General features: G+C 39.1%; 1 protein-coding gene across 1 annotated transcript in view; it reads left to right on the forward strand.

The window, feature by feature from the left end:
- The window catches only part of b4galnt4a (beta-1,4-N-acetyl-galactosaminyltransferase 4a), a 178464-nt gene that overhangs the window by 49474 nt on the left and 105376 nt on the right, over positions 1–23614 (forward strand). The window contains exon 2 of the mRNA XM_087842937.1: positions 8837–8949. Within this exon, the coding sequence (XP_087699063.1) occupies positions 8837–8949 (113 nt within the window). The remainder of the gene's footprint in view (positions 1–8836; positions 8950–23614) is intronic.

Below are 23614 nucleotides of genomic sequence, written 5' to 3' on the forward strand. Positions count from 1 at the left end.
CAGAACCAGCTGGCCTGCTGGGATTTGACTGCAATAAAGAAAAACAAAACATAGTTTGCTACAGTTGAGCATGCAAAACCACCTTGACAGCGAGGAAGGTCAGGGCCAGATGACTAAACGTATTTAAGCGAACAGGCAGATAAATATGCCCGTTAGCAACTCAACCATCTCTAAATTCAGTTCATCAAACTTTGAAGCAGCAGACGACTATACTGTGGTTTCACAATCATCAAACTTTGTTAATCAAACTGTTTAAAATGCTCTACTGCAACTTTTACATTTAAATTCCTGTTGTGATACACTAACAGCAGGGTTAGAAATTGAAGTAAACAGCATGAAGTCATCCATCAGTCCTGCCTTGTGTTGCAAAGAACACGCTAGTGGTAAATGGGTGGGCGTATTTTCTTGCACAAATTAGTCCCCTTGATACCAGGTGTTAGGCTTCATTTGAATGCCAGCATCTACTCAAGGATTGTTGCTGACCAGATTTTTTTTCTTTTTCACATGGCCGCCTCTAGCAAAATAATGCCACGGCTACCCTTTTCATAAACCCAGAATGTTTACAGAAACATGACGGTGACCTTGGAGTGCTCCACTGAGATGCACAGTCCTTATGACTTAATACGATAGAGAGACCTTGGGATGATTTCACATGGTAAGTCTGTAGTATAAAGCTAAAGGAGCTGAAGATGCTACAGAGAAAGAAAAGGCCTCTTAAGACAACTACATTAACCTCCTAAGACCTGAACTCTTCCACGACATGCATTTTTAATTTCTCTTTGATATTTGAGCATATTGGGGCCCGATGAATGTAAAAACAAAGTTTTTTTAACCTTAATTTTGTTTTTACGAAAAATCAGAGCCACATTCGTTTAAAATTTTGATAAAACAGTAGCAGTAATAATGTCCTCGTAAGTGGATATCAGGCCCTTGTAGAGCAAAATTGAGTATTTTGGTCTAAATAACCCAAAATGTGATGTCCACATATGTGGACGCCAGGTCCTAGGAGGTTAATATGTGGACCTGTTGTATAGTAGTTGTTAGTTCGAGTGATTATAATGTGCCTTCATAATATTAGAAATAACAAACTATTTTTTAATTTACCTCCCGAGCAAGCCTCAATGCTGTGGTGCACTATAGAGAATTACAATATTGTGATAACAAGGCTTTAAAAAATTAAAGGTCATTAAAAAAGGTAATTAAAATATAATTCTGACAAAAGCTCAAAGCAGCAGAGTGCCTGTTTAGTGACACCAGCAGAAGGGTAATGATTCTGGATGTGACCCAGAAACTATGAGACACCATCTATGCTAGAAAAAGCAGCGCTGCTACATAGCTCGTATTTCACGCCACACTTGTTTCAAAGCGATCCTGTATTTTAAATTTCTCGCTCAATTTTTCAAACCAGGGTCATTTATGATTTTTTTTTTCTCAGAATGTTTAACATACTTTGGTTAAGGAGGAAATTGGAAGATTGGTGGATGGCTGCTCCAGTCTGTGTGCCAAAACTCCTCCTGATGCTCCCAGAGTTTTAATGTTACATATAAAGCACATATAAAGCAAATAGTGGGGAAGGAGTGTTTGCGTGAATGAGGTTTGTAGAATAAAGTGCTTTGAAAAACAAGTCCATTTATCATTTCCATCCTACAGTCATCCCACTCTAGAATTTTAAAATCCAGCAACATGTGTGGGTTTATGATATTCTTCATGGTCATCATAACAAAACTACAGATGTCTGGTATAGAGTAGAAGAAATACAAGATGATTAATCATATATAAACTCAAACATATCTGCCAGTTTGGCACCTACAGTATGAGGATGGTTGGGGCAAAGACGAGTGTCCAGTAGAAAAACTGAGTGACTCACTCTACAACTTTGGTTTTGGCCTCTTCTTTATTCCTTATTTTCAGTATGACATGAACACTTACTGCTGTATAATGGAACTCAATAACCCAGAAAAATGGTTGAAACCCTGATATCATCTCCCTGGTTGCTGTATGACAGCAGGCTGTCTCTTACAAAGTGAGAATTATAGATCAAATTATTAGAAAGAAGGAATTATTGCATTTAAAAGTAAAAGCAACTGACTTGGTTGGCACATGGCTGTGAACAGACATCCAGAGAAAGTCGTCTCCACGTATACAGACTAGTATCACCTGAGGCTGTTTTTGTTTTATTAAGCTATTTACAGTTTAGCATTTTATTGGTGTGCGGACCGTATCGTGTCAAGTTCATACAGTTATGTCCTTGCTGTCCACAATGTCAGCAAGGGAATATGTTCTTCTCAGTTCTTTCTATTGAGGAATGTTTTTAATTTTCTTTATTTAGTTTTTTCTAATCAATAAAGAGATAGTAGGAAAACAATCCTCGAACACAAACTTTCCAGTACTAGAAAGTCTAACATGGACCTCTAGACGACATTGAAGATGTAGCTCGAACCAATGTTGCACTAATATCCACAACAAGTGTTCAACTTTCATCTTGGAACTATCTTTCAGCCATGACAAGATGCCGGCTGGTGATAATTCAACGTCAAAGTGTTTGCTGGGAGGATCCCGTCTCGGCCCTGCACAATCACTCCCTTGCTATTACCTTGAGATCAGGCGAGGTGGTGATAGATTTATTCCTCAGCTTGCATCTGTCGCTGTACAGTTACAGATTCCTTGTTGTCGTCATTAAAGCTAAATTGTTTAATGTGTTCTTAAATAATAAACAATATTTGGACCTCAGTAGCTGAAATGTACAAATCTGGCATATTTGTACCCAAACTGAATATTTTGTAATTGTTGCTGTGTTGTTGTTCAGTGTTTTGTGCTCTGAATGACAGACCACTTTCTAATATGATAATAGCACCAATAAAACTATAAAACTTGTTCTTCATTGAACAATTTTTTTATGTTCAAAATTTTAGTACTTATCACTAGGGATGCACCGATACAGATACTGGTATTGGGTATCGGGGCCGATACTGTAAAACGTGTGTGTACTCATACTCGTAAAAGTTAACCGATACCATGAACTGATACCAACTTATTTCATTAATCAGAGGGTGGCTTGTCATTTCTGTTGTAGTTTTTTAGATTGGCCACTAGGGGGGCAATTATTATTTTATTTATTATTTATTTAATGATAATTATTTTGTTTGTTTGTTTACAGTATGGACACTCTGCAATAATTTAAAAGTTTATTTTATTCGCAAACCTAATTTGTATTTATTTTATTCCAAACAGAAGTGTTTATTTATTATTCTGAAAGCTCGAGACAGTGCCAATAGTTCAGTGATATTTTGTAAAATTACAATGTGGAGACTCTGCAATAATTTAACAGAAGTGCTTATTTTTCACTTGAAATTTTTTTGTGGTCATTTTTATTAAGATTTTATTTTTTATCGACAGGGAATATGATAAAACCTGTCTTCCAATTAATTGTATTTGTGTGTGTGGTAGAAGTATCGTTTTTTGTACTCTGTATCGGCAAGTACTCAGATCTAAGTATCGGTTTGAAAAAATTGGTATCGTTGCATCCCTACTTATCACTAAATACTTTTACTATTATCTGACATTGTACAGAAAAATATTGCAGCAGTAATGAACTACAGTTATTTTTAACCCCCTTTTTGACACTGTAATTTCCATTTGTAACCATAAGGCATTTAATATATTCCTTTCCTGCTTGGGCTCTGTTGCCAGCCCCGTGTTAACACCGAGTATGCTTGACTGCGCAAGTTGAAAGGAGACGATGTAGGAGCCGCTCTAGAGATGACGCTGGCAAATAAATTGTGATAATGACGCTTGGCGTTGTGAACCACTGTGAGCTGGCATGTTTGACTGCGCGCTGTTATTTGCTATTATTTCTTCCTGTTTACCAGAGGGACTTGAGCATAGAACAGATCCTGGGGGGCTCCCACATAGATTATTAGTTAATTTGTTTTGACTTGGCTTTTTCATATCTGTTTAAGCAAAACTTGTCCTACTTAACCAGCTCTGTTTTATTTTTCTTCTCCATAATGTTGGATTTTTTTCCTCACTTCATTGCGTAGCCTGTAGCTCCTGCTACACTCGCTCCTCTGATTCTGCGATTAGCATTCTGCTGTATCACCATTCTGTCTATCACTTAACATACAGTGGAGCACCACCTCGAAGTGAAACCCAGTGTAGTCAGTCCTGTTAGAAGATGAAAGGAGATGCAGACAATGCTTGCGCGTTTGCACACACACACACACATGCAAATGCATGCATATATGCACAAACACAGTAAAGTACAGGCGTACATTTAAATTGGCACACGTACAGCCTTGATGAGAGCTCTGACAGCTGCAGTTCACTAAAAAGGCATAGAGTTTAGAATAGCTTTACTTTTAAAAGGGCAGCCAGGCAAGGTGAATTTATTACTCACTTCTCAAAAGAAGAAGATGCTCGAAGAACACCCCCCCCTCCCCTAACACACACACTTCCTTGTCTCTATCCACAGATTGTGCCCACGTCAACCTTCGGATAACACTTCTGTTTATTGTGATTTTCAATATACCCCGCTAAAGATCTAATCTGCAAAGTGCTCCAAAAGCTATTCACTATCTGTGTCCTCTGGAGGTTGAAGAAGTTGCTCTGCACCATCTTATCTTCACAGTAAATAGTGCTGGTGTTTTAGAAGTGGGGGGGGAAATGAACCGATTAGGCAGAACACGAGAAACAAAAGAGAGGTGGCTCCTCGAGGATTAGTATTCTGCTTGGTCTCCTGCTGGTGGCAGAGCGCACAGTCAATTGGCTTCCATTAACCTGCCAGTCGGCTCTTCATTACTTCATTAGAGGCGGCATTGAGGCTTGAAGTCCCGTCACAGTTCAGCCACTTGCTCGCAGCGCCATACTGTGGCTTTTGCACGTTTCATCGTGGTCTGCTTGTGCTGTCCGTCTGCACATCCTGTTCTTTCGGTCTTTTTAAACTTGTAGTTGGTGCACAACCACTGAAGGAATGCAGGCTGGTTACATAGGAGAATACGTGTCCCAGTTTACTACAGTGCCATTTGATTTGGTCATCAAATCACTTCTTTCCAGTGATTTCCAGACTATTATTTATGAGTCATTCTCCAGAGCCGTGCAGAACCACATGTCGTCACTTGGTTTATATGCTAAGAAAGGAACTCGCACCCATGCAGCGTTACATTTGCATTACTGTCTCCATTTTTAGAGTATTAAAGCGTGCTGAGGGACTTGTTGGTAATGAATGTTCGAACATTTGTCCACAAATGTTCAAAAACACACACGCACGTGCACACTAACTAAAACACACACACAGAAAAGTACTTGCTGTTCTCATTATCTTCATTTTTTTGTATTGTTGAAGAGTTGATTGAATTAATTCGTTTAAAAACTATCTTCTCCTTTTTTTCAGTATTTCCAATCATTTCAATCTTAGAAATGACCCCAAAGGATTTAAGTGTAATTATCCATCCATCCATTCGCTTCCGCTTATCCTTTTCAGGGTCGCGGGGGGCGCTGGAGCCTATCCCAGCTGTCATAGGGCGAGAGGCGGGGTACACCCTGGACAGGTCGCCAGTCTGTCGCAGGGCCAACACACAGGGACAGACAACCATTCGCGCTCACATTCACACCTAGTGGCAATTTGGATTATCCAATTAACCTATCCCCACAAGCTGCATGTCTTTGGACGGTGGGAGGAAGCCGGAGTACCCGGAGGGAACCCACACAAACACGGGGAGAACATGCAAACTCCACACAGATGTTGGAATTGAACTCAGGACCTTCTTGCTGTGCGGCAACAGTGCTAACCACCGTGCCACCGTGCTGCCCAGTGTAATTATAATGTAATAAATATCAGCATAAACTTAATTTCCACGTTCCTTTTCATTTGATAGGGCAGTTCTTATAGAGATATGGACATTATTGTGAAGATACACTATTTTTTTTTAGATAATTATTCTTCTCAAATTTTAAAAGGCATTGCTTCAGAGGCTGGAAGATGAATAATTTTTCATGAGGAAGTTTGCTTTCTCATGTTGGTCACCTGCTTTCTGACACCTGCTTTCCATTTTCTTTCTTTGTAACTCTAATGCCGTTAATCTTTTCTCTGTTTATCGTTGGCATTCAGAAAAGCTGTAATGGATTTGGCCGTCTGTTTGACTGTACTGCTTTGATATTTGTTTTGCATGCAAATCACGATTTATTGAAATCAGCTTTAGATGTTTTTTCCCTTTCTGGTGGCTCTTCGTTGTGAGGTTTGAAACTATGTCACTCAGCTTCAAAGATGATTTTTGTTGTTGTTGTTGTTTAATGTTTATAATAATTTCTGTATTCACATTCACATTTAAGGTGATCACTTACATAAATGATGCAAGACAAGGAAAAAAGTGTCTTGGTGCAGTGCCTACTCTTAATAGTCTCGGATAAATGGTTACAGAAAGATATGCTGCCAGTTGACTCATGCAGTGACTCACACACTGTTTACTCAGAAGAGGAACGAAAATACATTTCAAAATGAAGAGCTGGATAAATGATCAAGAAATGATATTTTGTTTTTTCATTGGAGTGATTTTTGAGTAACTTGCTATACTTTTATTTACAATGCCGCATGACGTCTTGGCATTTTAATATCGCAGCCTTCTAAATCATTCTCCCCACCAGGGAAATGCGCATTCACAACATCTGACAAGTTATAGTGTTGGAAGTTGAAGTGTCCTTCTATTTTTGACTCCACAGTGTAGGCCTCGAAGTGAGATGAGGTTTAGCGTAGCTGCTCTTTGCTCTTTGATCTGGCGGAGCTTTGATAGACCCCGGAGGCTGTACTTAGGCTGTCCATATCGAGTTCTGCTGCGGGGTGATGGCTTTCGTAGCACAATTCCTGTGGCTCAAGTGGCTGTGTTTGACATGAAAATGGCACTTACAGGTTCCTCCGCTTCCACTAGTTGTCATTGTGTTATTGTCCATTTTGTGGAAGTGTCTCTTTTATTTATTTATTAGTTATAAAAATCGTTTTCGGCACACTTCATTCTAGAGGGGAACACAATCACGGAGAGAAAGACGGGAAAAGAGTTTATTTAAGGAAAGTCATTGTGAACATGGTAATTTTCTCCAGTGCTTCATTTGTTCCACAAAAAGATGATAATTTTTCAGATCAAAGTGTATTTTTATTACAGTTCTGTAGAATCGGTGAGATTGCGGAGGGAATGAAGAGAGACGGGCAGGATGATTTCCAGACAAATTCAGTCACAAACAGCTCTCTGTGACTGTCAACTTTGAATAACAGCACATAGTTTTAGTTAAAGAATTACTTTTGTGTACATTTCAAAGAACATTTTTGCTTTTGAAGTTGAATGACGTGATTTGATTTTTATTATTATCTCCCAAATGAGTCTGCGGAGTTTGCTCGAGACTTTGATAGGATGCAGGACAAGCTGAATTAGAGAGATGAAAACTTTTACTTTTGCGACATTTTTATTTATTCTGTCTGTTTTCGGCCTGGATTGCTTTTCGGTAGTAGTTCAGTTGTTCCCTTCCGTTTCTGTACATGAATGAGGAGTATGAGCACAAGTATACCTCTCTGCTTTTCCCTTTCTCCTCGACTGCATCAATCATCCCACAGCTCAGCCCCCCCACCACCCCTCAACCACCCGCATCCAGTTCAGCCCACTCAGACTCATTGTTAAGGGGACATATTGGAAAACTATTAGCTCTCATTATGCTTTATGACCACCCGCTCTCCCCATTCTGTCTTTTAATCACTTTCCATCCCTTGTGTGCATGTGCGCACATTCTTGTGTGTGTGTGAATGTATGCGCGTGTATACGCCGCAGCTACACCGGCCAGGCGGACAGTAATGAACCACTTTCGCTGTAATGCAATCGAGGCCCCTCCTTCTCCCATTTTATTGGCAAGTCAATTGCAGTGGCGCCACCTTTTATGGCGGCCCATCCAGGCTGCAGAAGTGTTGTGCATTCATGTACCATGTCAGCCAAATGGGATCAAGTCCAGGGCAATACAAATAAAATGAGATTGGACTGAATTGGGTATGGATTCTCTTTTTTTTATTTTTATTTTATATGAAGTCCTCATAGAGGTGAAAACCCTCAGAGGAAACCTTACAGTATCCATTCGGTCCTCGTAACTCCAAATAACCAGGCTCTCATAAAGTGCTAAATATCTTGTAACTTCTCTGTATTGAGTCGTGCGGTGCGATCATCCGTGACAACGCGTGTGCATGCATGTGCACGTGTTACTGGCAGTGCAGAGAAATGGCAATTTTGAACATATGCTCTGTGACAGACACACAAAAGCTGACACACATGTGTAATGAGTAGTTTTAAGTTCCAGTTGTTCGCTCCTGGCCAAGGCAACTGTCATCATTGTGCAGCAAAACTCCCATAATCCATCGGTGGCATGACCGCAGTCTAGCTTTCCCAGCAAAAGCTATTCTCTCTGTCTCTCCATTTGTCGATCTCTTGCTTTTTTTCCCATCTCCCCCCCCTCCATTTTCATTCCCCCTGCTTCACATTTCCCCTCTGGACTCTGTTTTATTCTTCCCTCTTGTCTCCTTTCGCTTTTCCAATTACGATTTTTTTTCACACTTAATCTGCCTTTCTCTGGGAACTTTTATCTGGGGTTGATGACAGTGGAGAGGCTGAGTTGGAAGAAAAAAAGGGTGATAGCTTCAAATTATTGTTGACGACAGTGATGATGACGGTGATGATAATGAGAGAAATCTGAATGACAATGATGCCATTAATGATGATTAAAGTGGAAATGTGGATGACAATAACCTGAAAATTGGGATAATAGCGGTCGTTGTCTTTCTAAGCAATATCCATGTTTCCCCTTGGTCCAGATGGAGAGAGACAGACGGAGGGGACCGACGCCAGCCGAAAGAGGGACACTCGCTCCTCAGCCGGACACCACAAGAGCGAGGACACCAGCGACAGCAGGGAGGACGATGCGGGAGTGAGTGTTTCTTTCTTAATGCCTTTCCTATTTTCTGTGTTACCACTCAAGAGTGAATATTAATTTGTTGCCCATGACTAATCACATGCTCCCTACCCGGCCCACATCATTTTTGACTAAGCAGCAATGTGGATTGTTGCTTATGTGCAGGGGGACTGCTATGCACCTACTGCTTATTACATGTTTTATTCTGCAAGAGTCCAGTGCTACAAAGCCCTCCTACTATAATTAAAAACATTAAACATAATTAAACAGGACAATACGCTTACAGGTAAAGACGTCCATGAAACTGGCTGATGTTGAAGACGAAATAATAAAGGCGTCTGTCATCAGATTTTATTGTTTAGAAAGTTTTCTTTTTTCACTCCAGCCCATCTCCAGCTTAGCCTCCTGACCCCACCCACTGCAGTGAATTTTAATAATGTTTCCAGCTCTGGGAGGCCACAGCTCAAATTAGATTGTGAATACATTATGCAATCTAACCTCCTCTTCGAGCATTTATTTCTCTGATAGTTTTCACGCAGAGAGATGTGAAATTAGTCGGAGTTATTTTCAATGGCAAAATATAAGACAGAGTTGGACCGCAGCCAGGAATCATTAGCACTTGGTACATGCAGCAGTAAGCCGCAGAGATAATCTGACACTTAAGCTCATATTTAGTCTTTTTTTTTCTTTACTTCTAGTCTTATTTAGAGGAAAGTAGAGCAATTTTAGACAATTTCATTTATTTTAGATAATTTTCAGTTGTACGGGACCTCCGGGGTAGACTTCCTCCAGCTGTTTGCTGAAATGACAAACCAGTTTTTTTTTTCCCCATGCGCGGTCCAAATGAGGACTATTATCAAAAATCCTCTTAAAAAACTCTTGCTGTGAAAATAAATGTGATAAACTGTTGTCTCCAAATATGTACCCATTGCGGTACTATTTACAATGTGAATTGAAGTCTTTGCAGAGTGATTACAAAGAAAAAATATTTCGATAATTTCTCCATGGAAAGGGATAAATGGCTTTAAGCAGCTTTTGCGTTGTACTTTCTGCTGCTTACTTTGGGTGATTTGGTCTTTAGAGATTGAAAGCCATCTGGGGACTTACAGAATTGAGAACATTTATGGAGTCATAAAACTACCATGTAATAGTTTCTCTTTTCTCACAGGCAACTGCAACAAGGTTGTGTTTGTTTGTTTTAGCAGTACTGTGCAGAAGTCTCGACCCGCCCTTTCTTTATGGTTTGCTTGGAACATGGGAAATAGGTGCAGTGATTTATTGAGACGCAAACACAAATTGAAAAATGGTATATAAGGATCAAATAAAGTTTTTACAAGGTCAAAGTCAATATTAGTCAATACTTCAACAAAGTCTTGTGAAACTTTCTTGCAATTTTTTTCGTGTAATTCGGCATACCTCAAGCTTTTCTCCGTGTTACCCTCCCTTAATCGTGGCATATCCACTTATTAGGGGTGGGAGAAAAAATCGATACTGTGTAGTATCGTGATATTTTGTTTGCTAATAATGTATCGATACAGGGACAGCAGAAATCGATATTTTGTTACAAAAAAGGTTTTTGTGCTCTGACTTCAGAGCATGTTGATCCTTTTTCTGAGCAAGAATCCTGACATTCCTTCACTGTCCAAATGTGACAGTTTACTTATTTTAATTTAAGACATGTTTTATTTTAATTAAGTTTAAAACTTTTTTATTTAATGTAAAATTATATTTTGTTTTAATTTACTTTCAAATTCTTCAGTTGCTGAAGGGGCTGCATAGTTTTCATAAATTGCATAGTTCAGAATAGCTATAATTGTACCAGATGGTTGCGTTCAGTTAAGTTGGACTAGACTATAATACAAACCGTTCAGTTTGTCAACAATAAAACTGAAATGAGAGAAAGACTGAGTGTGAGACTTTGATATTAGATAAAATGAATATTGATAAAAGTTACCTTTATGTACAGAATCTGAATATCGCAAAATATTTTAAAAAATTGCAATAATATCGTATCGTGCGTTAAGTATTGTGATAATATCGTATCGTGGGATGTATGGTGATTCCCACCTCTACCACTTATCCAGTTTCCTTATGTTTTTTTAAGGACGCACTACACATCATGTTGAGATATGCCAATTTTTTTACTATTTTTGCTAAAAGCAGTTAGCTATTAGTACCTCGTTGGTGCAAAAACACAAACTGGGGTTTCTTTGTTGGAATGTCAAAGAAACTAGAGCAATTAACATGTTGCTGCAACAGTAACAAAGTGCCTCAGATACTATTTAAAATTGGTAATTTCTCTGTTATGTGGAGACACAACAGTGGTTCAGAACTTGAGTTAGTTGCCTTTTTGTGTTTGAATAAGCAGATCAGTATAAAGTGGCTTAACATCTCCCTCCAAAAAGTAAATCACTCCTCTGAAGGACTTTCAGAAAGCCTGACAAACTGTTACTAAAGATCACCTTAAAAAATGACAGGAAAGTCTGGCTCCTTATAGTAGAAACAAAATAATCAGAAATGGGAGGTGACTCAAAACTTTTTTAGCTGTAAAAACGGACATTTAATACTCAGAGGAGTCACCGTTCGTCATCTAGCCTTAAGGCAGGCGATTTATTATTAATATCTTCTCTCAAAATCTCAGCTGACCAGGTTTGCACACCATCACTTGCCACTGAAGCAGTATCTTGCCTGAGGCTCAGATATCTATAAAACTACCGGAAGTGCTAAAGGATCAGCTCACTCTTTGAAGGCGGATACGCAGTAATTAAATACTCACTGACTGTGTTGAATGTTTTATGCCAGAAGAGGTATAAACCCTTGAAAAGCAGATGATAAAGACATATGTAGCTTAATCTGATGTACTAACTTTTAACTGCTTGAAATGAAATCACCAGATTTTGTAAAATGTTACAGCAAATATACAACATATCGAAGTGTGGAGGTAAAAATATGAAATATTAATGCATTTCTCCATATTTCATTAAAACCTGTGTGTGTGTGTGTGTGTGGTTATGTGGATGTGAATTATCTGGACTTGTGAGGCTCTACAAAGATATAGATACATAAATAATACATGATAATAACAAGAAGAAGAAGAAGAAACCATAATAATAAAGGCAGACAGATGAAATAAGGGAACAAATCAATAAAGCTATACGTAATTATGGAATAGAAAGTAGAATTTGGGTTAATAATAAAGGATGATATTGGTTCAGGAGCTGGGAAACTGTAGTAGAATAGAAACACTGTGCACTCTGTGGATTGACACTGATGTCATATGAATATGTCAGAGCTAAAGCAGCTCTGTAATCTAAATTTCTCCCACATGTTATGCCAGTGTGCTCTGTAGTTACCAGAAATGCTGATTTTAGGTTATTGTTGCAGAAGGAGTTTCAGACATATTAAAAATATTAAACTTCAAGTTAAAATCCACATTGTTAAAACATTGCTGTGCAACTGTCGACTAGCTGAGAGGCCCGGCCACAAGAACAGGACGATGTATCTCGCTCTGTAAAATGCAGTCGTCTTCAAAATCGATTTAAGGGAAGACTTTAGAAAATGTGCTTGCACCGATAAGAGTAGTGAAGGGAAGCCGGCGGGCTTTTTCTGAACCGCCTTCCTCTAAACTCTAAACCTTCCTGATGGTGTTAGGGTTCCTCTTTTATAATAGTTAAATGAAAGCAGCTCTCAGAGTGAGTCAGTCTTGTCCGCTGAAGCTCAAAAATTCAGCTGCACTGTAAGCGTTTTGCCGAAGTCGCCGAAATGTTTAAGAAAGTTTATGGCACGCTCTTCATGAATTTTAATAGCGCCACTTTGTCATAAGTCCCCTAACTGACAGCTGATAGATTTGGTTTGCTTCAAATAATGATTACTTAAATTGAACGGTGTTCATACTTTGACTGTAAACATGCACTAAATCATCACAACTGCAATATAAGAGATAGGAATGGCCCGCTGCTGGAGGTGCTTATTTGGATTTACGATCTGTGCCGTACACGAGCTCCATTTATGGTTATCTATAACACCACTTTGTTTGTAGCAAGCATTATTTTCTCCTTTCGAGTGTTTGTGTTTGTGCACCTGTGTTTGTGTGTGTGCATGTTAACATGGCTCACCTGTACGACTTTCCTGTTGGGCTCTATAACCGCATTTCTCTTCATTATTAATTTACATGACCATTTAGCCGCTCTTTGTTCCAGCAGTGCTTGACCTCTGTGTGTGTGTGCGTGTGTGTGTGTGTGTGTGTGTGTGTGTGTGTGTGTGTGTGTGTGTGGTCTTTGCTTCTTATTCAGCACTGGCATCTTTGAGGAATATCTAAAGCAGCATAACTGACACCTTCAGTTCATGTTACGCTGCTCCACTGTGGACGCTTCCCTATTTAGATAATGTCACTGCCAAAGGTCAAACCTGTAGTTCGTGTTTCAAGGCCTGGTAGTCAAAGCTGAGTGTGTCTGTGTGTCTGTGTGTGTGTTGGTGCGAGAGAAGAAGGTGTAGTGTGTTTAAAAAAGAAAAACAAAAAAAAACTGTAATATGGGTCATGGGCATATGGGTCTTTTCTCTTTTGTTTACCTCTCCTGTTCAGCTTTTCTAATGCTTAGTGCTGCACTAATAGCTCACTAAAGCTGCCATTTCAGAAGTTTCAAACAATAAAATGAAACGGCTTGGATGAAAACAGAGAAAATCCCTTAAGGCTTTGTGCACTCAAGATTAATAGACAAGCTAAACCAAAATAGAATGACCTTATTGCAATTGGGCAGTGTTTTAGTTGCAGGTTCTCACAGCAGAGCCATATAGAAGTGTAGTTTTTTTTTCAACCGGATAAGAGATAGATAGATGGAGCTCAGTGGCATCGTAGATATTAGTGAATGTTAGTGTAAGTAAAAAGGAAGCTGCAGTCCTCACACGGGCCTTGTAAATGAGCTTCATGTTTCTCTTGGTTGCTGTCAGATGCATCGAGAGAGTGGTGGCACGGAGGAAACAGAAAGTGTTTATCTGGACTTTTTAAGGGCAAGTATATAGGGATGGGGTGAAGAATACGCTGAAGAAGAGGACGTGAGTCTAGAGACGTGTAAAGATGAGGAGTGTCAAAGTACCATCTGATCTGAGAAGCAAATGTTTGCACCTTTTTTTAAAAACTATATTCTTCCCTGTAAATAAATTAGGGATGCACCGATACCGATACTGGTATCGGGTATCGGGGCCGATACTGTAAAATGTGTATGTACTCATACTCGTAAAAGTTAACCGATACCATGAACCGATACCAACTTATTTCATTAATCAGAGGGTGGCTTGTCATTTCTGTTGTAGTTTTTTAGATTGGCCACTAGGGGGCCAATTATTATTTTATTTATTATTTATTTAATAATAATTATTTTGTTTGTTTGTTTACAATATGGACACTCTGCAATAATTTAAAAGTTTATTTTATTCGCAAACCTAATTTGTATTTATTTTATTCCAAACAGAAGTGCTTATTTTTCACTTGAAATTTTTTTGTGGTCATTTTTATTAAGATTTTATTTTTTATCGACAGGGAATATAATAAAATGTGTCTTCCAATTAATTGTATTTGTGTGTGTGTGTGTGGTAGAAGTATCGTTTTTTGTACTCTGTATCGGCAAGTACTCAGATCCAAGTATCGGTATCGTATCGGTTTGAAAAAATTGGTATCGTTGCATCCCTAATAATAATGAAAAATCTGTTTCAATAGTTGTCTGTCATGGTTGGAAATTATAGAAACTAAGTCAGGGTGTTTTTAAAAAAAAAAAAAAAAAAAGATATAATATCTTCCCAGCCACCTGCTTTTACCTATAATGAATGTATCCACTGTCACAAACTGCCTGTAGTTGTATATTTGCAGCCTCCAGGTGGTTGCCTTGCTTTTTCTTTTTAGAATGAGAATGAGGTTACATAAAGGATGTTTTATTTTTTTCCTCTTTGCCACTTGGTGCGTACATATTCCAATGTAGAGTATATGGACATGTGGGTGTGTATGAATGTGTATGTTGTTAAAATGAACAAGATATAGATTCGGTGCCCTGCCTCCTGCTATTCCTGTCACTGGCAGATTGCTTTTATGGGCCCACCCCTTCATCTCTTGTACCTGATAAGAAGGGAAGTGCTGAGGCTTCATAAGAAATTAAGAGACTAAAGGAGAAAAAAGAGACGCATTAGCGATGAGCAGATTGGATTGGTATGAAAGTAAATGAATATTTGAGTCACATGCTTGCCACTGATGTGAGATACAGAATACCACAATACTGAAATTTATTTTTGCAGTAATGGTGTTTCTGATGGTATGACATACACGCAAAATGCAATATAACAGCAGAAACCTGGGAGAGCTCCTCCCGTGGAGTCGCTTTAATTTCGTTTCTGTTGTTGCTGCTGCACATACAGTAGCCATTATGTAAATATGTGAAATACAGATATTATATGTTATCGTACTCCCTATCTATACGTTCTAGGATTGTACTGAATGATTTCTGTGATGATACCAATATTTTATTATACTGTAATAATGTATTGATTACATACAACACCCACATCGTGTCTAAAAACAAACACAACTTTCCCGCTGTCTCTGTTGGGAGAAAGTTCACTTCCAACAAGTAAATATAGCCATACAAGTAAAGTAAATATGGCTTACAGTTAGATTATATTGGCTATGTATTATCTTTTCAACCACCAATTGCTCATGAAAAGTTGCGAAACAGAACATTCAACACTGTATGTACCTGCTCTGTCACAACCAGATGTCTCTTAGTTGTTTAATTATTACTTAATTACTTTCAAATTCAAATTTTATTTGTCACACACACACAACCATACACAGTATGACATGGGGGTGAAATGCTTGTAGCTGTGCAATGCCCGACCATTAAATGACAGAAAAAAGTTTTACAGTATTTACAATTTACAGGTTTACTACAAAATGTACAAATTAACTTAGAAATTTACAGTAAAAAATGTGCAAATAGCAGAAAGAGATTATAAAGATTATAAATTATAGGAAATGTGTGGTGGTGCGTGTGGTGATGTGATGTGTGTGAGAGTCCAGTCCTACACCTGGTTCAGGGCCCGAATAGCCTGGGGGAAGAAGCTCCTCCTCATTCTCTCTGTTTTGGCCTTAAGGGAGCGGAAGCGCTTCCCAGACCTCAACAGTGAGAAGAGTCCATTGTTGGGATGGGAGAGGTCCATCATAATCTTCCTAGCTTTGGACTTGCACCGCTTGGTGTAGATGGACAGCAGGTCAGGGAGCTCTGATTGAATGATGCGTTCGGCTGAGCGCACCAGTCTTTGCAGATCTCGTCTGTCCTGCTTGGTGCTGTACTTGTAGAATGAATGTGTAGAATAGTGTAGAATGTAATAGTAATGGGGAATGGAGTAGGCCATCCTTTACATACAACACCCACATCGTGTCTAAAAACAAACACAACTTTCCCGCTGTCTCTGTTGTGAGAAAGTTCACTTCCAACAAGTAAATATAGCTTACAGTTAGATTATATTGGCTATGTATTATCTTTTCAACCACCAAGTGCTCATGAAAAGTTACAAAACAGAACTCAAAATTGCCTTTCATAGTCCGGGGGGGAATGAATGGCATTAATACTGGAAGCAATTCACTCATTGTATATTGCTTGCACTTTACAGTTGGCCACATACAGACAGATGTCACTTAGTTGTTTAATTATTACTTAATTACTTTGGTGTAGAATGTAATAGTAATGGGGAATGGAGTGGGCCATCCTTTATCAATTGGTAAGCATGTGGTTCTTATCATAATACAGTTAAAACATCAAAATCTATGCACCTAAACATTTTCCGAAGTTGTCCGGTTAGCTGGATTGGAGTCTTTGCCAGGCCGATTCTGGCCCTTTGGCCTCATGTTTCATACTCCTGAATTGGATGAACATCTCTGGTTGGAACCTCTGAATCAATAAACAGCTGGTGGTGTCTTATCTGAGTGCACATGAAGGTTTTTGAATTTACACTGCTTGTGTAATATGGCCAAAGTCCATCCACCAGGTGGTTTAACCCACACTTTGATTTTTGCTTTATAGCTTTTTCTCAAGAATGCTGATCATTAAGTTAACAAACAAAAAGTTCACTTTAAACAAACTGTGTGATGATGGATTCATTCACCCTTTCCCTTTATTTGATGACTAAAGAGACAGCAAGGTGACAAACGTAATTCAGCTCAATGACACTGTATTGAGTGTAACCTGCTCTGCCTGTCAAAGCAGAGACAGTTTGGTAGTCACAAGCTGGAAGTCAAGACTGTCAAAAGTTACTTTTTTGTAACAGTTAAGGTTTAAATGGTAAATCAGAAAGACACCACAAAATATCAGGTCTGTAAAAATATCATGCACTCTTGCTATGCAAACAATGCACTGTCAAACACACACACTTTCACAAAGGGCAGGCCAACAACTTATAGAACGCTCCCCCAGATTTTAATAAGACAGTGAGCCGTAAAAGGCCAGTTAGCCAAGGTAAGGGCCTGCAAATGAGGTCATGGAGGAAAGAAAGGGAGGATGAGTGCGAGTAGATATTTCATGGGAGTGTTGAGATAAAGGGCTGCACCATTGTCTTTCACCTGACGGAGATTTTAATCATAGTGGCAATTTTACAGCGGCCCATAAACTGCAGCAGCCAGGCCTCATTGTTAACCTCCAATTGCTTTCGGGGCTGTAAATACGGCTGCCTTACATTGCTCTGGCCTTGCCGATGGTTTATGGGAGACGGGATGGAGGTGGTGATGGCAGTTGGAGACTTCCCGGAGAATAATGAGGAGCAGAGAGCATAGACTGACTAGTAAATAAACATATTCGATCATCAGTGACACTCAGCACACTCGGCTGCACGACACAAACTTGTCGTTGATGAAGCGAGGCTGTGTGTGCTGGCTGGGTATTAGACTTAATCACTTAATCTGTAAATGGACCCGTTGAGATTAGCGTCATAACTGCTCGGTTTTACATTTACATTTGAAAAGTGACACATGACCATTATTTTTCCCAAGTACCCATTACATTTAGCATTTCAAATGTTGTCACATGCTAAAAAGGATAGTTGATGTGATTCAGTGATTCAGGATGATGAATTCGCAGCAACCCAGTGACATCATCGCTGACATTTGGTTGAAAGAGTTCTCTCCTGCCAACTGATTGAATCTGCAGCTAGCCAAGTGGAAATGGATCTCCCATGAGACATTTGGTGCATCAGCTTGAGCACCCTTCTCAAGGATGCCTGACCTCACATTGACATACTTTGTTTTCCGTCCAATTTTCCAGCGTGCTGTCACTCCGGTCGCCAAAATACTTTAATTGCATTTTTGTTTTTTAATCAAGGACTCAGAGTCTCTGGGGTTAAGCTACAGGTTGACAGTCTAAATGAGACAAATGGGAGACAGAGAGATAATAGAATTATTACAGCAAAATCCTTTCTATCACTACATGAGCTAGGAAGCAAACTGTAAAGTATAAACTTTTATTGAACCCGCAACTTCATAAGGCACTTAAGACGAATGGGACTTGATAGCCTGAGCAGCAGAAGGTTAAGAGAAACAAACTAAGATAGAGAGGATTTCTATACGGCCATGGTAAAAGAAAAGTACACCCTCTGTCAGTCGTGAGGTTTTAAATATCAGGACATAATAATAAAATAATCAGGTCCTTAATACCTCTTAAAATTAGGTAAATAAACTTGCTTTTTTCACTTATCTGTAAAACCTTAAAACTGAAAAGATGTATTTTGTTTTTAAATCATAACTCTATAAGAATGACACAGAAACAATGAGTCACAAAACACAATAACTGCAACCGTCTTACACAACGGATCGAATGTGGAACAAATCAGAGAGGAGAACAAAACAAAAATGTTTTCCTGAAATTGTATGAGGATGTTGGATTTCTGATCTCATGGCTTGCATGTAATGTAATGGTAACATGTGTGATTAAGGCGACTACGTTGTTCCTTCAGTATATTCTTTGATCGATCCCAATTAAAGGACTAAAACATATTTATTCCAGAAAAAATCTGAGCATAGTTCTACTGATGTTTCATTTGATGCTCTTTAAAGTTGCGATCCGTATGCAGCAGTGCATATCCCTAATGTAGCCATAAGCCTCTGATAATGCCTCTCATAACTGATTGCAACCCTACAGACAATGAATTGTTCTCTGTCATTTTTCACATTTCTGAGTGTTGACAGCTCCGTTATAGGAGGCTATTTAAAGATTCAGTCCAGAATTGTTTTTCCTGCGGGTGTTTCAGTGCCTTTGCTCATTCTTACTATTACGACTGAGGCATTTGTCAGCCTGGTGTTGGTTCACAGAAGCTTGAAATCCAAGCTGTGGGCCTGCAGTAAACTCCAAAGCAGGACTCCAGCAGCGAGGCCTGCACTGTCACAACCAGATGCCAGCAAAGTAGAAGCCTGTTTGTCAAGATCAGCAGCTGTATGTGTGGACACATGCACTGAAATATACATGCAAACATGCATTCGTGCTTTAGGAAAAATCTCAAAATGGACAGCTCAGTATGATACCCACATTCCCAGACTGATGTAAATAATTTATCACTTTTCCTTCTTTTTGTTTTTTGGGGTTTTTTCCCCTTCCTTTTTAGGCTTTGAAAGCATTTAGCTTTATTGCCATTTGCTGTATCCCAGTTAGAGAGGAGGAGAAGAATTACTCTGTGGTATTGGCTACAATCCTTTTAGAAGGTTCCCGCTCTTCCTGCACTCGCTCCACTTCCCACCAGCTTGCTTTGTTTCACCAGTGGTCAGTGTTAATCTGTTTCGGGCTGTCTGTTTGCTGTTACAGCTCAGTTTCACGCTGGGGCCATGCTGGGTGAGGGTCATTAGATCATAAGACATAAGACTGGTCTTTATCTCTGTTTCTGCTTCTAATCCCCACCTGTCTTCCTCAGTGGGGTAGGTTATATTAAAGGCAGGTGAAGTTAAGTGTCTGTTAAAGACAAATAAAGTAAAAACAAGGCCATTCAAAGTGCTTTGCATAGACTATAAAGAGCATTAAGGTAAAAAGCAACAGCAATAAAAGTCTGGTCAAGCTTGACAATGAGGCAAACCTTTGTTTATTTTATGTTTTTGCACTCTATAAAATATCTACATCACAAGATAGTTATCCCCATGTATAAAAGCATAGTTTTTAGTTAGGAGGCATAGTTTAGCATAGTTTCAGCAGTCCTGTAAATTGGGATTTGAATGGAATTTTCATAGTATGTTGGTGTTAAATAACCAATTTAAAAATATTTATTAAACACGTAAAAAAAAACCCAAACAAGCAGCAGAACTGAGTTTTCTCCGATGGTTGCATGGGCTCAGCTTACGGGTCATTTTAGAAGAGTTTTTAGTCCTCTCAGGAGGAGCCACTTGGGGTGGTTTGGGCATCTAGCTACAATTCCTTCTGAGTAAAAAGAGGTCAGGTGTCTTGGGTATGTCCTACTGGGAGGAGACCTTCAGGTAGAACCAAGCCGGTGGAGAGATTATTTCTCTTGGCGAGCTTTGGCGAGCCTCTGTGTCGTCCCACAAGTCGGAGGACGAGGCCGTGGGGATACAAGCTTGGGTATCTCGGTTTACGCTGCTGCCGCCACAACCATCAATAGATAAAAATTTGATGTATTATAAGATGCAGAGCTAATCATACACCAGGGTTTTAATAGTTTTGCAATTTTCATTAGTTTTTATTTTTATTTAGTTTTGACTTCAGATTTTCAATTTTATATCAGTTTTAATTAGTTTTTACCAGTTGTTTGCTAGTTTAGTTTAGTTTTAATTTTTTGAAAATCCTTAGTTTCAGTTTAGTTTTGATTAGTTTCAGTTATAGTTTTAGTCGTGTTTGCAATAATTAAGTGTAACAAAAATCCCAGTTTCATCATATCAGTCATTCTCTTCTGCTTATCCTTGGGTATGTTGCTATTCTAGCTACCATACTGCACCCTGGACAGGTCGCCTGTCTGTCGCAGGGCTAACAAGCAGAGACAGACTACTCACATTCCCACCTATGGGTTCTTTAAATAAATAAATAAAGGCAGATGAACAACCATTGATACCAGGCAACTATAAAACGTATATCTTGGCCCCAATGAGACTATTAACTCTTGCAGCACCGGGTGTTCGTAATTTTGGTTCAAGTGAATTGATAAACTTTTTGAAGGTAATTGACTCACACAGTTACGTAGATATCCCCGTCCTGTTGTCTCGGGATGCATCACGCTGCCTTGCCTGGGGTTAGCTTCTGTTTCTGGGGATGAGGGTTGAGTGTGCTCCCTTACCTTCTCAAGGTAAGCTAGGTTAGCCTTCTTGTGTGAGCTTTTCAAGTGCACTTTAAGGTTTGTGGGATTTTTTTCCTTTAGAAATGTCCCTCATAATTTGTCTGTTTCCACTACAAGACACTTGCTTTATCCAAAACACAGTCATATTCAAAGTAATCCGAATTGGACTCTGGCGCTTTCTTCCGACTTTTCCTGACATGATTCTGCGCGTGGACGGAGCAGCAACACAGACGACTCGACTAACGTGCTGCCACCTGCTGGCATAATGAGACACAGCAAGAAAAAAACCTGGAAACTAAACTTCATTTTCACCCTTGACTATTGTATGACACGCACACATCAATGAAAACTAAACACATTTTTGCTATAAATTCAGTTAATTTTAGTTAGTTTTGTGAACACTCATTCCAGTTTTAGTTAGTTTTCCTGTTTTTGTTTTTATTTTTATTTCCGTTAACAAAAATGTTTTTTCACTTCTAGTTTTCGTTATTTCGTTAGTTTTCGTTAACGATAATAACCTTGTCATACACCAGCATTAGCAGATAATGCTGTATGAGAAGAGAACGATCTGCTGGTCAAAGGGCTTCGATGGGAAATGCATCAATGTGTTTAAGTGCTTAATGTTTTAAGTGCTTTTAGATGACTGGATGACAGTAAATGGCTTCACAGTGGAAGTCATTAGTATAGTGGTTTATACTCAGACAGTGTTCGTGTCTGCTAGATTAAACAGGCAGGTGCTGCTCCTGTTGCCACTTGATGAAGGGAAACAAAAACTGCACACACCTCCATTTTCTGTCCCATAAAGACTCAAGGAATCTGTTAACAATAGAAACAAGGCCGGGATAAGAGCCGCACTGGAAAAACGCTAAACAACAGAAGCAAAGCATTCACCCGTCTCTTCATCTTTCTTGACAAATCCCCTACTGCTCATGAATTTATTTGACAAGAGGCAGATAAGAAGACTTAGCAGAGTAGCATGGATGGGTGGATGGCTGAATGGATGGATGGAGGGAGAGAGCGATGTGAGTAATTGAAATAAAATTGTTGGTGTGGGCATGTTGTGTTGCTATGGGTCTAAGGAAGAGGTGGAGAAGATTCATTTGCATCCCTGTGGGAACAGTTCCTGCTTTCATCAGTACTCCCTGTTTGCCAGATTTAGAGCGAGTGCCATATCCCAGAAGAGTTGGAGGGGATTTTGTGTTTTGATTTACTTTTCAGCTTTCCCTTCAGGAGTTTTCCATAGGTGTCGGCTTGTGTCTCTCCCCTTTTTCGTTGAATCCACACTCTTTTATCTAAGAGTGCCTTTAAAACATTCACCAGTATGCGGGAAGATGTATTAACTTAATGATGTACCCTCATGTAGAGTCCTACAGATTATGTAAAGCTTACAAAAATGCTAATATCACAGTTTTAAAGCTTGAGAAGCCGTGAACAAGCAACCAAATGCTGTTCAGGTTAGCAATGTTTCTTTTATTTGCAGGTACCATTTAATACCACCGACACTCAAGGTCATTTTCTGTTTATATACTAGACATACACTCAAAGAGACATTCATTAAATGCAATGTGAAATATTCCAAGCCTTTTTTGTATTATTTCTGACAGTTAGGGCTGTTCGATATAACATATATATCAGATGACGATATAAAAAAGTCTATCGTTTCATTTTACGCTATCGTTTGTTTTGTGGCGTCGCAAAATAAACTGTTTACGGCAATATTTTTTCATCGTTTTGATGGTCGCTGTAGTGGCTATATTAATTTCTTAAAGTTCTCTTTTTCTCTTATATTTAATATAACCACACTACAGACGGACAAGCGCCTGTTTTTATGCGTTGTCGTTAGCAACAACGACGGTAGCAGCATCGCATGCCCGCTTGTTTATGTTCCACATAAGCCTTTCACAATAAAGCTCAGGATCCTGTTGTGACTTTTCAAAATAAACTGAATCACGTGAAAGAGCAGATTATTTACGGATGAGAAGTAAAAAAAGAGTCGCCAGGTGCTAAAAAATAAACCTTTAGACTCAAACGTTAGAACAGGCTTTTCCCCGCAGCACGCCGTGTAATAAATACTCACAAAGAAAACAGCGGCTGTTACAACTTATGTCTAAAAATGTATCGTTTCATACGTCTGTTAAAACACTCGACTCCAGCTACATGACGCGCAGCTGGAAACACTTCCCGCAAGTCGAGCTGCCCGAGATTCACAGAATTTACAGAAAATGTTACATTTTTGTGATTTATATCGTTATCGGGACGATAGATGTCTTATATCGGGATATGAGACTTTGGTCATATCGCACAGCCCTACTGACAGTCATGGCTAATCTGGAATCCAGTATCTCAAATGATCACAACATTCTAATACCAATCCAATCCA

The sequence above is a fragment of the Neolamprologus brichardi genome, chromosome 7, assembly GCF_056152115.1.
Source record: "Neolamprologus brichardi isolate AB-2024 chromosome 7, ASM5615211v1, whole genome shotgun sequence".
Classification (NCBI taxonomy): Eukaryota; Metazoa; Chordata; class Actinopteri; order Cichliformes; family Cichlidae; genus Neolamprologus; species Neolamprologus brichardi.